The sequence below is a fragment of the Malaclemys terrapin genome, chromosome 9 (assembly GCF_027887155.1).
Source record: "Malaclemys terrapin pileata isolate rMalTer1 chromosome 9, rMalTer1.hap1, whole genome shotgun sequence".
NCBI lineage: Eukaryota > Metazoa > Chordata > Testudines > Emydidae > Malaclemys > Malaclemys terrapin.
This window is the reverse complement of record NC_071513.1, coordinates 73,145,128-73,161,128: the sequence shown is the minus strand read 5'-3', so window position 1 is coordinate 73,161,128 and position 16,001 is coordinate 73,145,128. Positions and strand designations below refer to the sequence as shown.

Sequence of the window (16,001 nt, the reverse complement as noted above, 5' to 3'; positions counted from 1 at the left end):
AATTTCTACTATGATGCCCCAGCCTAGGGTTGAGACTTAGTTTTTCTGGTCCAGAGCAAGAATGCTCCCTACTAGTACATAATCCTACAATTTTAGGACTACCAGTTTGCATTTGACATGAAACAACTTTTAATAAGAATTTTATATAAATAGTTCACCACTGAATACAACTTCTTGCTTTATATAAAATTAAAATCAAATTATTTTATTTAGAATAATAGAAATAGAGGTGAAAGGGACTTTAAGAGGTCATCTAGTCCAGCCCCGTGTTGTGCTTGAGCAGGACCAAGTAAACCTAGATCATCCCTGACAGGTGCTTGTCCAACCTGTTTTTAAACCTCCCATGACAGACTCCACAACCTCCCTTGGAACCTTTCTATTCTAGGGCTTAACTACCCTTATAGTAGGGAAAGTGTTGTTGGGGTGTTTCCCCCCTCCTCCCCCCCTACTAAACTTAATAACCCTGGCTGCAGATTAAGCCCATTACTACTCGTCCTATCTTTAGTAGATGTGGAGAACAACTGATCACTGTCCTCTTTATAAGAGCCCTGAACAAATTTGAAGACTGTTATTAGGTCTTCTCTTCTCAAGACTAAACATGCCAGTTTTTAATCTTTCCTCAATGTCACATTTCCTAAACTTTTCATCATTTTTGTTGCTCTTCTCTGGACCCTCTCTAGTTTTGTTCATCTTTCTTGAAGTGTGGCATCCAAAACTGGACACAGGACTCCAGCTGGAGTCTCACCAGTGCCAAGTAGAGTGGGACTGTTACAGGCCATGTCTCTCACGTGACAATTTTGTTAATACACCCCAGCATTGTTAGGGGTTTTTTGTTTGTTTTTTGTTTTTGCAACTGCATCACATTGACTGTCTCATTCAATTTGTGATCCCCAGATCCTTTTCAGCAGTACTACTCCATAACCAGTTATGCCCCATTTTTGTATTTGTGCATGTTTGATTTTTTTTTATCTTCCTACATGTAGTATCTTTCAGTGCTGCCAGACTTGTTCTTCAATCTATCAAGGCCATTTTGAATTCTGTCAGTGTTCTCCACAGTTTTAGCAACCCTGCCCACCTTGGTGTCATTCTCAGATTTTATAAGCATACTCTACTCCATTATGCAAGTCATCAATGAAAGTATTGAATAGTAACAGACCTGGGACAGACTCCTGTGGGAATCCACTAGATAAGTCTTCAGTCTGACAGCAAACTATTGATAACTACTTTTTGAATATGTGTTTTTCACCAGTTTTAGACCTGCCTTGTCGTAATTTAATCTGGACCATATTTTCCTAGTTTCATTATGAAACGATCACGTGGGACTGTGCCAAAAGCTTTACTGCAATCAAGATACTATGCAAACTTTCTCATTCCAAAATTTTGTTTCCTTTTGTTATAACTCCCTTGTTTGCTAAGGAATTGAGATTTGCAAAAATTAATTCAATTGCCTAAATGTCTTTAATGTGTAGCGCACTGTGAACAGAGAAGAGCTGTTGAAACAGGCAGAATCTGTGATGCAAGATCTAGGCAGTTCGAGAGCTATGTTGGAAATCCAGTATGAGAATGAAGTAAGTAATGGCTATGTGACTGCATTAACCCTTTTTAATGAATGTTCATACAAAAGCTGTAATTGCATTAGAATAACTTGGTAAGGCTGTCTTCCATCCTACTACTGGCAGCTAAAAATTCTATCCACTAATGCATATCTACTTCTTCCAAATATGACTGGCTTCTGACTGTCTAGATAGCTAGATGAAACATACTTTTCAACTGCAAATGCACATTAAAGTCAGCAGTTAGAAATGTGTTCACTTTAAAGTTAGAAAAAACCTTACTCTAGCAAACACGTGTGCATGTCTCTAGCTTGGTTGCTAGGTGACTTAATAAATATTCTGTTTGGTCAGTATCCCTTTTCTGTGTATGAATTTTTGCTAGATTTCTGTATGTTTATTAATAGTTTTTTGGTTATAGAAAGGCCTTTTTCTGGAAGAAGAAATTGTAATGAATATAACTGTTCTATATTATTGCACAGCTCACACTTTAAATTAAAAATGTTCTGAATATTAAATGGAAAATTACCTTTTCTCTCTGAAGGTTGGCACAGGTTTAGGACCTACACTGGAGTTTTATGCACTTGTATCTCAGGAACTACAGAGGGCAGACTTAGGCCTCTGGAGAGGAGAAGAAGTAACTCTATCCAATCCAAAAGGTGACTGTTTTTCTGATTATCAATGTACTTTCAGCTGCTTCAGAAACGGTCCTTTGGGACTTTCAGGTTCTAATGCCTTAAAGTGTAATTCTACCCAAAAAAGTGGTTGTCAAAGGTCACTTGTCATGGTTATTTGGCTAGCTGCACTGCTGCCCCTTCTCTGTGATCTCTGAGTGAACCGCCCTACTGATATCAGGCCTTAGGCCTTTACCTCTCCTAAGGTGGAACTCTGCAGTTTGCACACTCTGACCAGGACCTTGGTTACAGCCACCTTGGTATCAACCGTAACTAATCCAGCAGGAGAAACTGGAGTTGGCACTTGCAAGAAGTGATTTTCTCCAGAAGCCTGTGATCGCATGTATTTGAAGTGAGAAAGAAACAACTTCTAAACAAAGCATGATTTGTTTTGCCCAAAAGGTACATGTTACCTCCGTTTCCCTAAAAACCAACCCTGGGTCACACTTGTATTAATTTTATTACGATGCCGCTGTTGGGTCAGATAGAAAAGAGATGGAGCTTATTCATACACGCACACATTCACTGCATTCATACCCTCATGCACCCACACACTTACACAGGCGGAGAGTTACCGGAGACAGCATGGGGACGGAGAAGCCGAAGCGTGGGAGATCTGGTGTGTCTGCCCGCGGTCACGAATCCAGGCTGCTGAGCAGGTCAAGGAGCAGCAGCTGCTTGTGTGCATGGCTGCTTCCTTTTTCTGGAACTGGGCAGCTCCTGTCACGTACATTGAGTTTTCCTTCTGTGTCCATCACCGAGAAGCATTCCCGGACCAGTTCCTTTCATGCATACCATGTTCTTCTCTTTACAGCACTTCGTGATTGCCTTCTCAGGGCAGATTATATCAGACACACCTGTCTCTGGACTCCTTGCAGCTCCTCTCCGCCCAGTCCCACATACAGTCCCTTGTTCACACACTCTCTGAGGGATGGGATATTACAAGCTTGGAAGTTCATACAAGTAACTTTAAAAGGTTACAGAGCTTGCAAAGGTTACAAAACTTAAAAGGCTATGCTACCACTAACTGAAGTTACAAAATCTGCAAAAAAGGTTGCAGAACTTAATGATACAAATTACAGATCTTACAATTGCATTTGAGCGGAGGCTTTACATAACAGTACACAGCACTTAGAAGTGGATTTAAAATAAGAGACCTGAACATACATTTTGTTACCTAAGATTAATCTCTCTATCCAGAGCTCAAGTGGGTCTGGCTTCTTCCCCATCTAAATTGAGAGAACCAGCCTACACTCCTTCTAGCTTTCTTTTCTGGGTGTTTGAATCAGACTGCCAGCCTTTTTAACTGACCCATACTGAGGCCTCTCTACCCTCTTCTCCTCCCCCCACTCCTTTTGCCTTGGGCAGCTTTTTAATTGCTAAGGTCTTTTGATCTTTTAGGGTCTCCTTCCCTAGCCTTGGGAAGAGTAAAATGTCCTATCCTGGATGGAGCCAGCTGTGTAACTTCTTCTCCCCATTGGTGGCCCAGCCATTGTTATCTTAACTCCCTTGAATCTGGGTACCTAAGGCTGTTTTGTGTCAACTTTCCTACTTGGCAACTCAGCCCTTTTACAGCCTCGTTTGGTAAAGTCCATGCATTCAGGCAGGCAGCAATACACACTTGAACAGGGAAACAGTCACACATAATATTCATAAGAAATAATAGACTTTTTCCCAGTTTGTCTCAGGACCTTCATACTCAAGAGCGGTCATTATCTTAAGCCTTTTATGTAATGTAAGTACATTCATGTGTTTAGAAATCTGGATGGAGTGTTTAAACTTTGAGAAAATGAAGAAATAAAAATAATCTTAAAGGGACGCTGTCAGGGTAATCATTATTAAAATGTCCTTGTTATGACTATGAACAGTGAAAATATTAATTCTAAACTTCAGCTTTGGCAAATAAAAACAAGTCAATTTCTATTTCAGTATTACAGTATTTTTCTGCAGTATTACAAGATTGTTTGATTGCTTTGCTAATGCTGCAAAGAATGGTTAAATTTGTAACTCATGGGGTGAAATAGAAATATCGTGACTTAAATTTTTTAAAACTGACATTTTTAACAACCTAAATTTTAGGTCAGAATGACTGGACTCTGCCTTTAACTCATTTTTTAAATGAAACAGCATTATGTAAGTACTGAACTCGCTCCCCTCCTTCTTTTCTCCCCTCCCCCCCCCCAACAGGAAGCCAAGAAGGCACAAAGTATATTCATAATCTCCAAGGCCTATTTGCGCTTCCTTTTGGTAGAACAGCCAAACCAGCTCACATTGCAAAGGTTAAAATGAAGTTCCGTTTTCTGGGAAAACTAATGGCTAAGGCTATCATGGATTTCAGATTGGTAAGAATGAAATTTGATTTTTTTTTTTATCTGAAGTAATATATAACACTATTTTCTGGAGGTTCCAATGTTGAACACTTACCGCTAGACTAGATTTAGGAAGACAAAGTTGGTAATGCTACAAGTCTGATTATGGCTTAATATTGAAAGAACCTAAATTTCAGCACTTTCAATGCCAGTCAGTATTTTAAAATGAAGATGGGTTGTAATCTTGTTAGGGGATCTCCTGAGTGACTATAGCTCATCTTTCTCTGGGAGAGAGAGCACCTAATTTCTGTCTACATTGTGATTTTATCCCTTTGTGTATGTAGCCCAAAATTATATGGGGCTTGTGATATAGTCGCAAATGCTGAAAATTCCTACTTGCTTATCACTACCATACCTAGGTCTTTCAACGTAACTCTGTCCTTTATATTAAAATCTCCACTATACTTTTCTCCCAAAGTACTATATATATTGCATGACAAACCACTCTCTACTAGCCCAAAAAGCGTTTTGGAAAAGGCACTGCTCAGGGAATGAAACATCAAAACTTAAAGCAATTGAAACCTGAATTTTTTTGCATTAACTATAAATTTTAAAACAATGCTACTTTTGGCTTCCAGGTGGACCTTCCCCTTGGCCTTCCTTTTTACAAATGGATGTTACGACAGGAAACTTCCCTCACTTCACATGACTTGTTTAATATCGATCCAGTAGTAGCTAGATCAGTATATCATCTTGAAGATATAGTGAGACAGAAGAAAAGACTTGAACAGGACAAATCACAGGTAGGAAGGGAGGGTAATTTATATGAAGGGGAAAGGCCAACCTTGATTTTTACATATTTCTGGATTTTTGCAAGCCATAGTTGAAATAGAGTGAACATAAGTATCTTCTTATAAATACTTAATTGATATATTCTTAATATGCTAATAAAAATTACTACTTTTCTCAGTAGTAGTATTCCTCTTGTATCAATTTGAAATCAAAATTGTAAATAATTTGCTAGCAATGGACAACCTGGTTACCTTTTTGTAAAGGTACCGACAAATGTACATTGGATGATGTAGCATACAGTCTGAATTCCTAGTCATTTATTAGCAGAGTTTTTTCACTCAATTGCATATAAGCACAATTATTAACACTGCATCACACTTCTGGTTTTTTAACACTGGTAACAAATCTGGTATTCTAGAGAAGGGTTTATTTGGGCACTGCTCAGCAGCTCTATAGACACATCAGGAAGAGTAACTCTCCTCCAATACAATAAAGACTTTTCACACATGTTGGAGAAAAATTAATCAATTGAAACAAATGTCACATCATGTATTTTGAAGTTAAACTGAGTTTTCTGATTTAGCAGAGTCAGATACATGCACAAATTAAAATACCTGTCCAATACAAGATCAAAAAGTCAGGACTGTATTGAATTCCTTAGTTTTAAAGCAGCCTTGATATTTGAGGCATAAAATGATGAAAATTTCTTCACTCTGATCAAAAAATTAGACGTGGACAATTTTCTTGAAGCAAAGTGTAAGAAGCTACTTGTACTCAAGAAGAGCTTTGATACCTCACTTCAATTCCTAAAAGATAGCATACACAGAGTTAGCCAGGCTGTTTTTCAAAATTTTGACAACTTTACCAGTTCTGCTCAGCTGAGGTTTAGACGACGTAGGGCTAATCTACACTAGAAGCACTATATTGGCGCAGCTGCAGCTGACAGCTCCTATTGGCACAATAAATCCGCCTCTGTAAGAGGCAATAGCTGTGTCGGGGGGAGAAGCTCTCCCACTGACATAGCACTGTCCACACTGGCACTTAGGTGGGTGTAATTTACAGTGCTTGTTGGGATAGCTTATTCTCACCCCTGAGTAACGGAAGTTATACCTAAGTAAATGGTAGTATAGACCTGGCATTAGTTAAAAATGCCTATGCTAGCACTCCACTGGAACTGAGCTAGTGAAGTATTTGTGGGAAATATTTGGCAAAAGAGCCAAGCATAGATTGGTCTTGTCTACGTCTGAAGTTGAAGACTTGCCTCGGTTCTAGCTTTAATGCCATGAAGTGTCTTTCAGTGTTCCCTTTAGTATTTGTTCTGATCATCTGAGTTTTGGTGCGGTGTATTTTGATAAGTGATAAAGGTTTAGTATTTGCCCTAAACTTCCCATCAAGACTTCAGTCGGTAATTTAACGAGTTCTTTTATTTATTTTAACGAAAACCTTCACCAGAAGAATGTGGCTTTACTATGGATTTTTGGGTCTTTCCTGTCACCTTCCTTGTATCCAAAAGATCTGGGACTTTGAAGCCACCCTAGAGCCCAAATATAAGCTAATACTTGATTTGTTAAACTGTAGGATGTTTTTGGGAGCATGTATTTCAGTGGGACACCTAAGGCGCTTTTGATAACTTTTTGTATGTTGTCTATGCTAGGGAAACTTTCCCAGACTTTCCCAGTTACTAATAGCAGTTCAGCTCGACTAGTGGAAACAATGTAATATAGATTGGTTGCTGGCTTGTTAAGCATCATGTTATCTAGCTCAGCTCAGATTCACTAGGGCTCCCAGTATTAATATTGGTGCAACTGAGTTTTTGTTAGCAATAGTGTGAAAAATCTTGACCATCTTGAATGCATTGAAGGGACCTATTCAGTCAGACGCAGTCTGCATCTCACTTGCAAAAGGGGAGCAATCATCTGAAAAAGCCCAATACCAACCTACTTGGGGGGGGGGGGGGGATAAATAGAGCCAACAGGGATAAGTGAGGATAATTAAGGGATGGCTGCAGTTGTCATCTTAGTACTTACAATTTATGAAAATACTAGAGACTGTTCAAGACAATTTGTGTAGCACTTAGAGTCCTCCTTTAAACAGAAGGCTGGTTTTAACCTTAATTATGGGAGGGCTCTACACCTCTATCAGCAGCAGCATAGCAAACTCATAGAGGTGTGAAGTGACCTATTCATCTCAGTGAGAGATTTGTCAGATGAAAGAATGTCCAGTGGAGATGACTGTAGCCTGAAATAATAGCTCTGCGGGTAGGTTTACACAGCAAACAGAAACTATTGGCTGGCTGTGCCAGCTGACTCCAGCCAGAGCCCAGAAAGCTGTGGTTCTGTTTCATTGCAATGTAGACGTCCAGATTCTGGCAGGAGGGGGGCTCTGGAACTCTCTCACTCTGCAGTGCAGGGCCCCCCAGAGCTTGGTGCACACACAAGGGCAGGAAGTAGCACTTGGACCCCCAGATCCCAGCTCAGATTTGGAGGTAGTAGGGAAGGAGGCTTAGAGCCTGGCTTATCTAAAGGAGGCAGGGAAAGTGTAGAGGGAGGTCAAGAAAGACGATGAATTAGAAAGGGTTCAGAGAAGAGCCATGTGAATGATTAAAGGATTAGAAAATGTCTTAGTGTTATGCAGAAGATCATGCTAGATCAGTGGTCTCCAACCTTTTTATGCCCAAGATCACTTTTTGAATGTAAGGGTAACCCAGGATCTGTCCCACCCCAGTCACTCCATCCCCACTACTCTCCCTCACACTCACTCACTTTCACCGAGCTGGGGTGGGAGGTTGAGGTTCGGGAGGGGGTGCGGGCTCTGGGCTGGGGCCAAGAGGTTCACAGTGTGGGAGGAGGTTCTGGGCTGATCCTGGTGCAGGGGGTTGAGGTGCAGGAAGGAGTGAGGAAGGGGGGGGGTCAGGGCTGGGGCTTGGGCTGCAGGAGAGGGTATGGGGTGCTGGCTCCAGGAGGGGGGCTGGGGGTTGGGGTGCAGCCTCCTGCCAGGCAGCACTTACCTCCAGCAGCTCCCAGTCGGCAGCACAATGTGACTGTCACTAAGGCAGGCTCCCTGCCTACCTCAACCCCACACCACTCCTGGAAAGGGCCAATGTGCCTGGGGGGGGGGAGGGGAGGATGGCTCATGGCTCCAAACGCTGCCCCTCTCTGCAAGCACTGGCCTCACAGCTTCCATTGGCCACAGTTCCCCATTCCTGGCCAATGGGAGCTGCGGGGGCGGTGGTTAGCAGCAGGAGCAGTGTGTGGAGGGAGACCCTGGTCCCTCCCACCACTGGCTACTTCCAGGAGTGGTGTGGGGTCGGGGCAGGCAGGGAGCCTGTCTTAGCAGCAGTCCCGCTGCACAGCCAGAAATCCTCCGGGATCAACCAGTCAATCGCAATCAACCAGTTGGTGACCACCGTGCTAAATGATCGTAATGATCCCTTCTGATCTTAGAATCTATGAACCTCTTTAGATTGTGTTGCAGGCATGGGAGGGGAATGTAGGGCTGGCAGGTGCCCCTGTCATCCCTGTGTCCCTTTTCTCTCTCCATGTCTCCCTTCCCCATCAACTGATCCACACCAACTCTTCTCCCCCTATTAGCACCTACTCTTCCACCCAATCACCCTCCTCTCCCAGCAAGCATTTGCTTGTAATAGCTTCTCTACTTTAATTTAAAAAAAAAAAAAAAAAAGAGAGATGCAGCCATATATTTCATGTGGGTGTGCACGCCATGTGCACTGGAGTCAGAAAACTTTGCCTAGCAGTATCCATAGAGGCGATGTCTGGAGCCATAGCCCCTCCTGTGGCTGTATAAGGGTGGTGCTGCCCCAACCCACTCAGTCCCTTCTCACCACCTATGGCTAGAGTTGAAGGTCTCTGTGGTGTCTTCACCTCACACTTCCACTCTTTTTTTTTTTTTTTTTTTTTTTTTCTGGGAACTTTTCTTGTGTATGTAGTAGTAGTAGTAGTAGCTTCGGTTTAGTTAAGTGTTAGTTTAGTGTTAGTAGAGTAGCTGGCTGCCTGTGTGATCCCCTTGCCAGGTTCAAGCATTGTCCATCCTGCATAGGGGCCATCCAGAACAGCAACCCCCACAGGAGATGCTGCTTGTGTCTTGGCGAGGGCCACATTGGTGAGGTGCTCCATCTGCAAGTTGTTCACAAAGAGGACTCAGGTGGTGAGAGACTTGCAGTTAAAGCAGCACCTTGTGGAGCAGGCCCACTTCAGCACCAAGAACCTCATCTGACCAGCGGTAGCTTTCAGATCTGGCAAGTGATGCCATCCCGCACTCTGGTTCTAGCGTTTTCCCCCAAGAGGAAATGTGGTCTTTTGCCCTCCTCTGGTGTGGCAAGGAAGGGGACCCAAAAAATAAGTTGGGACAATTCTAGGACTTGTGGAAACTCCTCCTTTACCAGGAGGCGTGCTAACCGGCACTATACTCCCTCCGGCATAAATGATGGAGCATGTCGGTCTAGCTGCTCCTAGATACCACATCAAGAGCAGCAGGGGCCTGTAGTGTCAACTCTGGTCCTAGCCCGTGGGTGTCTGATTCCAGTACCAAAGATGTCAGTACCAGCACCGACAGTCTCCATGCCAACTGCATACAAGGCAGCATCAAACCTACTTTGCTTCTCAGTCCAGACTCTCCACTGGCTCAGAAGTTCTCTGGTGCTATGGCTTCTGCCAGTTCATTCTCCATTGTGCCCTTGGTGCCTTCTGGCCGTGTGGCAGAGCCACTAGGTCCATTGGCACCACATCCCACACCACTTGGGCCACAAACTATGGAGCTGAGGCCAGGCTTGGCACTGAAGGCCCCCTAGACACTTGTGTATCTTTTGGCACACTCATCTTAGCAGTCAAAGACAAGTGTTAAGAATCATTAGGACAGGGATAGATAATAAGACAGAAAATATCATCATTTTGCTTCTATATAAATCCATGGTACGCCCACATCTTGAATACTGCGTGCGGATCTGGTTGCTCCATCTCAGATTTATTGGAATTGGAAAAAGTACAGAGATGGGCAACAAAAATGATTAAGGGGTATGGAACAGCTTCCATATGAAGAGAGATTAAAAACATTGGGACTGGTCAATTTATAAAAGAGATGACCAAGGGGGGAATATAATCGAGGTCTATAAAATCATGACTGGTGTGGAGAAAGTGAATAAGGGAAACATTGTTTACTCCTTCTCATAACACAAGAACTAGGGGTCACCCAATTAAATTAATAGGCAGCAGCTTTAAAACAAAAGGCAGCATTTCTTCACACAACGCACAGTCAACCCATGGAGCTCTTTGCCAGAGGATGTTGTGAAGGCCAAGACTATAACAGGGTTTAAAAAAAAAAAAAAAAAAAAACTAGATAAATTCATGGAGGATAGGTACCTCAATGACTATTAGCCAGGATGGTCAGGGATGCAACACCATGCTCTGAGTGTCCCTAGCCTCTATGTGCCGGAAGCTGGGAATGGGTGATGGGATAGATCACTTGATGATTACCTGTTCTGTTCATTCCCTCTGAACCACCTGGTATCGGCCTCTGTCGGAAGACAGGATACTGGGCTAGATGAACCATTGGTCTGACCCAGTATGGCTGTTCTTATCTACATCTTGCTGCCTTTCAGCCTGTCTTCTGTTCCCTGGGTTTTTACCAAGTATATGGTTGTGGTAGCAGCATCTCTCAGGAAGAAGGGAATTAATATCTTCCCATGTCTGGACAACTAGTTACTGAGGAGCAAGTTCAGAGATGAAGTGCTCTCTCATGTCCACTTCACATTATGCCTACATGATTGTCTAGGCCTCATCCTAAACAGTGGGAAGCCAGCATTGGTTCCAACTGAAAGAATCAAGTTCATTAGAGCCACGATAGACTGAGTTCAACAGCATTTCTACCGACAGAGTGATTCCACGCAATCTTCCATCTTTGTCTGGAGCTGCAGGCACAACCACAGCCCAAGTGTGCCTCAGGTTGCTAGGCCATATGTCCATATGCACACAGGCTAACTCCTGCATGCTCTTCAGATGTGGCTGAAGTTTGCATATCATCCAAATAGCTATCCCTTGGACACGCTGGTCTGACTCCCCCACCCATCCTTATAGTGGTGGATAATTCTGGACAATGTATGTCAGGGTGTTCCTTTTGCTCAGCTTCCACAGACCAGGACTGTAGTCATCCATGCCTCCTTAATAGGTTGGGGAGTGGATCTGGAGTTGCTGAAAGTTCAAGGTCTGTGGTCAGACAGAGAAGCTTTTCTATGTATCAACCTGAGGAGGAGGAATGATGTTCAAAGGCAGTCTGCTTAACAGTAGGAAGTGCTTCTCTGGGGCAGCCTATTAGGCCAAGGGGAAATGGTTCTTGGTATGGTCACTAGCCCAGGAAGTTCAACTGACACTGGCTTATATTCAGGACATCTTGGAGTACTTGTTACCCATTCAGTCGTCTGGCTTTGCACTGTCATTGAGAGTCCACTTAGTGGTGATTTTGGCACTTCATCCATCTGTCCATGGGAAGTCAGTGTTTTCAGACTCCATGGCAGTGCTGTTCTTAAAAGGAATCATTTGTCTCCACCCACCAGTTAAAGAGCCTGTTCCTTTCTGGAATGTTCATTTTGAACCTCTGGCAGCTTTTCTGCCTTCTGTGTCAGAAAACTGCCTTCCTTGTGGTGTTTAAGATGTGTGAGGAGAGCGTTTGAGTTGTGGGCTTAGAGGCAGAGCCTCCTTACTTAGTCTTTGGAAAATTGCATGTAACCCTTCAGCCATACCCTATTTTTTTTTTGTTTTGATTTTTTTTTTTTAAATCAGAAGTAGTTTCCCAGTTTTACTCATTGAACCCCAGAGGAGCAGTGTCATCAAACACTCGATGTCATGTGATTGTCTAGCTTTTTATCTGAATAGAACTAAATCTTTGTTCACCTCATCTGTTTCATGTGCAGACTGAATGAAGGGTCAAGCAGTCTCTTAACAGACAGTCTCCAGGCAGAAGAATAAAATCCTTGGAGGGAGACCAAGAGAAAGGGAAGGTCACCCTCTTGAGCAGAGAATGAGGAGACTTTTTACCTCCTGGTAAGCTCACCGCTCAGGCTTCTACTTTCTTAGATACGGAGATTCCAGTACCACATAAAAAGACCTCTGGCAAGCAGCCCTGTGCAGAGCTGGCATTGATGTTGAAATTGGAGCCTCTTCAACAGAAGGATTTTTTTTGAAGCCCAAGGATTCAGTCATTGTCCTCGGTACAGTCCTCCTCTGGCCTCTGTAAAGAGTGTATGATTGCCCCTTGTTACCGTCCTCAGTACCTCTTGATATGATGAGTCCCAAGGAGCAGTACTCAGGTTCCTTGCTCATGAGGACCTCCAAATATTGGAAGATCCAGAAGCTCCCCTGCTGAGGAATATAGAGGACTTTCCTGCCAGTACTGACATATCCTCTGGTACTGCCACATCCTTCCACAAAGATTCAGCTGCTGGTACTGATGTAGTTGCCAGTCCCTCTTTGGCCTATGTGATCCTCAGTACCGACACTGTGCGTTTGTTTCATCCACTGGACTTGGATGAGGAGGCTTTCATTGACTCAGTGTCTGTCCACAATTACACCACCTTCCCCTTCCAACCTTCTCCCTCCATTGAAGTGCATCCTGAGTAGGAGAGTCCTAGCACATTACTGACTTGCCAGCTCTGGCAAGGATACTCTTGGGTCCTGCTCCCTTCCCTTATGGCCCAGCACAGTGGGCTCTTTGGAATCTTTGGACTCCATATGGCAAACAGTTCTACAGGGTGCCCTTGTGCAAGAGATCACTCCACACTAGATATTGAGGAGACACCAGCTTTTCACAAACCCTGTTCCTCACCAGATGAAGGTGTTATGCCAGCCCTGACGTCCTACACAGATGACTTCAGGGCCTCATGAAAGGAATTGCGGTGGTCTTACAGATACTGTTGGAGAAAATACAAAAACTTCAGCATTCCTTGTTGGACATCTTACATGCTTCTCCCCAAAAAAGGTTGCCTTTCCCATCAGTGATGCTTTGTCACCAACCCATTAACATATGGCAAACACTAGTCACCATACCTCCCTTTTTTTTTTTTTGTGGGCTGATTTAAAAAGTACTGTATTCCTGCCAGTATCTTTTGTCATCCCACCCTTAACTCTCTCGTCATCAATGCTGTCATCAAAGGAAACAGATGGTACCAATCTAGATCTTCTCTTCTGACAAGGAGCTTACATACCTGGACCGTCTTAGCTGAAAAAGCTGTTCCTTTTGTTGCTCTACAATTCCAAGTTGCCAACTAGCAGGCCTTGATGGCAAAATATAACTTCTTCCAAATTGCTCATTTTATTGAAGATCTGAATCTAGACCAGATGGAGATGTTTATGGTTCTAATCACAGAAGGCCAGACAATTGCTAAGGCTTCCCTTCTGTCCTCACTCAATGCTCTCTATGGGAATTGAGTATCGAGAATGTATCGAGCATCATGACGACAATCCTCCAGCCTTCCCTGGGAAGTATAAAACACTGTGGAGGACCTTCCTTTTGAAGGGCCTAAGCTTTTTAGTGATGCAATGGATGGCTCTCTCCACTCAGACTCCAGGGCAACCTCGTGACAAAAAAGAAAATTACTCCTGGGGGAATTCTGCACCACTGCACAGAATTCATGTCTTCTGCAGACAAACAACTTCTCATGGAGGTCTGGTAGCGAACTGAGACACCATTGAGCTGTTTGCGACTTGCTGTATTTTCTACTCCTGGGGGAATTCTGGTCAAAAAATTAAAATTCTGCAAGATTCTGAATATTTTATTTGTTAAAATAATGCAAGGGCAATGAGGTGAAGCAAAGGGAAGCTGCAGCCGGCGGAGATGTAAATCCGCACTGGGGGGATGGGGACTGGGCATGCATGGGTGGGGAGACCTCAATCACCGCTGTGGGGGGGACGGGACTGAGCGAACGAGAGAGACTGTCTCTCTGGCTCGTTGTTGTGGCATGCCCAGTGTAGAGGGGCAGGGCTTTGGGGTGTTAGGAGGTAGGCGTGAGCCAGGCTCTGTCCCCTAAGGCAGAGCAGAACGTAGCAGCCTGCCTGCTTAGTTGTTCCCATTCTTGTTAGTGAATTCCCCCAGGAGCATAAAACGGGTGTAAAAGTTTACACTGACAGTGTGGTGTAAAGGAGCCTTATAAAAGCTTGTGCTCCTTTCGTGATTAGAACTGGTCTAAATTTTTGACTTGAGATTTTCCTATCAAAATGTGCTCCACGAACCGTTTACTACTGACCTTCCTGGAGATAGTCAGTGGCCAATATAAATTGAGTTTGATACCCCAGCCCTCACTTGCTCTTCAGTTGCCTATGATGTAATACTCACCATATGGTTTTATACATTTATTGACTAACTAGAAATAAAGGATCAAACCTAGTTACCACTGGACAAAGGGGATTTCCTCCAGTTCTTCCCAATCCCATTCTCCAACCATTGTAGTTTAAATACATTACCAAAATAATTGAAACTGGTGTGATTATATTGCATTATTTTGACAATTAAAATTCTACAAGATGCTGAATATTTTAATTTTTTGACCAGAATTCCCCCAGTAGTAGAAAATACAGCAAGTCGCAAACAGCTCCGTGGTCTCTCCGTTCGCTACCAGACCTCCATGAGACCAACTAAACCTTCCAGGAGGCCCAGATTTTGTAAAAAGGGTCTGTCTTCCACAGTGACATTGCTGTGGGTAACTTCTTCCAAGTATCTGTTTTGATCGACTGGTCAAGAGTCATGAATTGCTGCCCTTTCTGGATCATATGCTGCATCAACCTGTCCCCCGCTCCTATGGGGACAGTCTTTCCCCTTTCCTACCTTTCAAGAGTTCATCACTTCTGACAGATGGATCATAGAGGTGGCTTCACTAGGCTATTCCTTTCAGTTCAGCTCCATCCCTCCCTTCCACCCCTCTCCTTATCCCTTTTTTCAGGGACCCTTCTCATAAAAGCCTTTTAAGACAGGAGGCACAATCCCTCCTACTCATAGCTTGATTAAACCTGTTCCAGTAAATTTTGTAGGAAAAGACTTCCCCTCAAGATACTTCCCAGATTGTGGACCTCAGGAATGCCTTTTTCCTCTTCCAACAGTTAAGAATGGTAACATTGGCAGCAGTAATTCCCTCTTTAAATCCTGGATACTAGTTCATCTCCCTTGACTTCCAGGATTCATGCTTTCATATTCTATATTCCCTTCCCACAGATGCTGCCTATGATTCATTGTTGGCAAGAACCACTACCAGTTCCAGGCCCCACCCTTCAGCCTTTCAACTGCCCCAATGGTCTTTAAAAAGCTCTTCTCAGATGTTGCAGCCCATCTTCATCAGATGGGAATAGTCATATTTTCCCTTCCTGGACAACTGGCTCATCAAGGGTCACTGTCTTTTTTTCCTCAAGGAGCAGTCAGCAAGGCCCGTATCCCAGTTCTTGGGACTCCATCTCAACATGGAAAAATCTAGAGTCCTACCCAGTGAATAGACTTAATCAGAGCCACTTTAGACTCCAGTACTGGCAAAGCATGCCTGCCCACCCATGGACAAGTTTTGCTACATTGTCCAGCCTCATTGCCAGGCTACTACAGCCCACAAACCACAGCAAGGGCTTGCCTTTAATTTCTGGCCAGCATGGCAGCCTGTATATTTGTAATATTCCTGTCAAAACTACACT

General features: G+C 43.5%; 1 protein-coding gene across 4 annotated transcripts in view; it reads left to right on the top strand.

Annotated features, from left to right (window-relative positions):
• Positions 1–16,001, top strand: part of TRIP12 (thyroid hormone receptor interactor 12) — a 172,410-nt gene that overhangs the window by 137,600 nt on the left and 18,809 nt on the right. For all 4 annotated transcript variants that reach the window (XM_054040670.1, XM_054040669.1, XM_054040673.1 and 1 more), the window contains 4 exons: positions 1,470–1,568; positions 2,095–2,209; positions 4,412–4,566; positions 5,172–5,336. In XM_054040670.1, the coding sequence (XP_053896645.1) occupies positions 1,470–1,568; positions 2,095–2,209; positions 4,412–4,566; positions 5,172–5,336 (534 nt within the window). The remainder of the gene's footprint in view (positions 1–1,469; positions 1,569–2,094; positions 2,210–4,411; positions 4,567–5,171; positions 5,337–16,001) is intronic.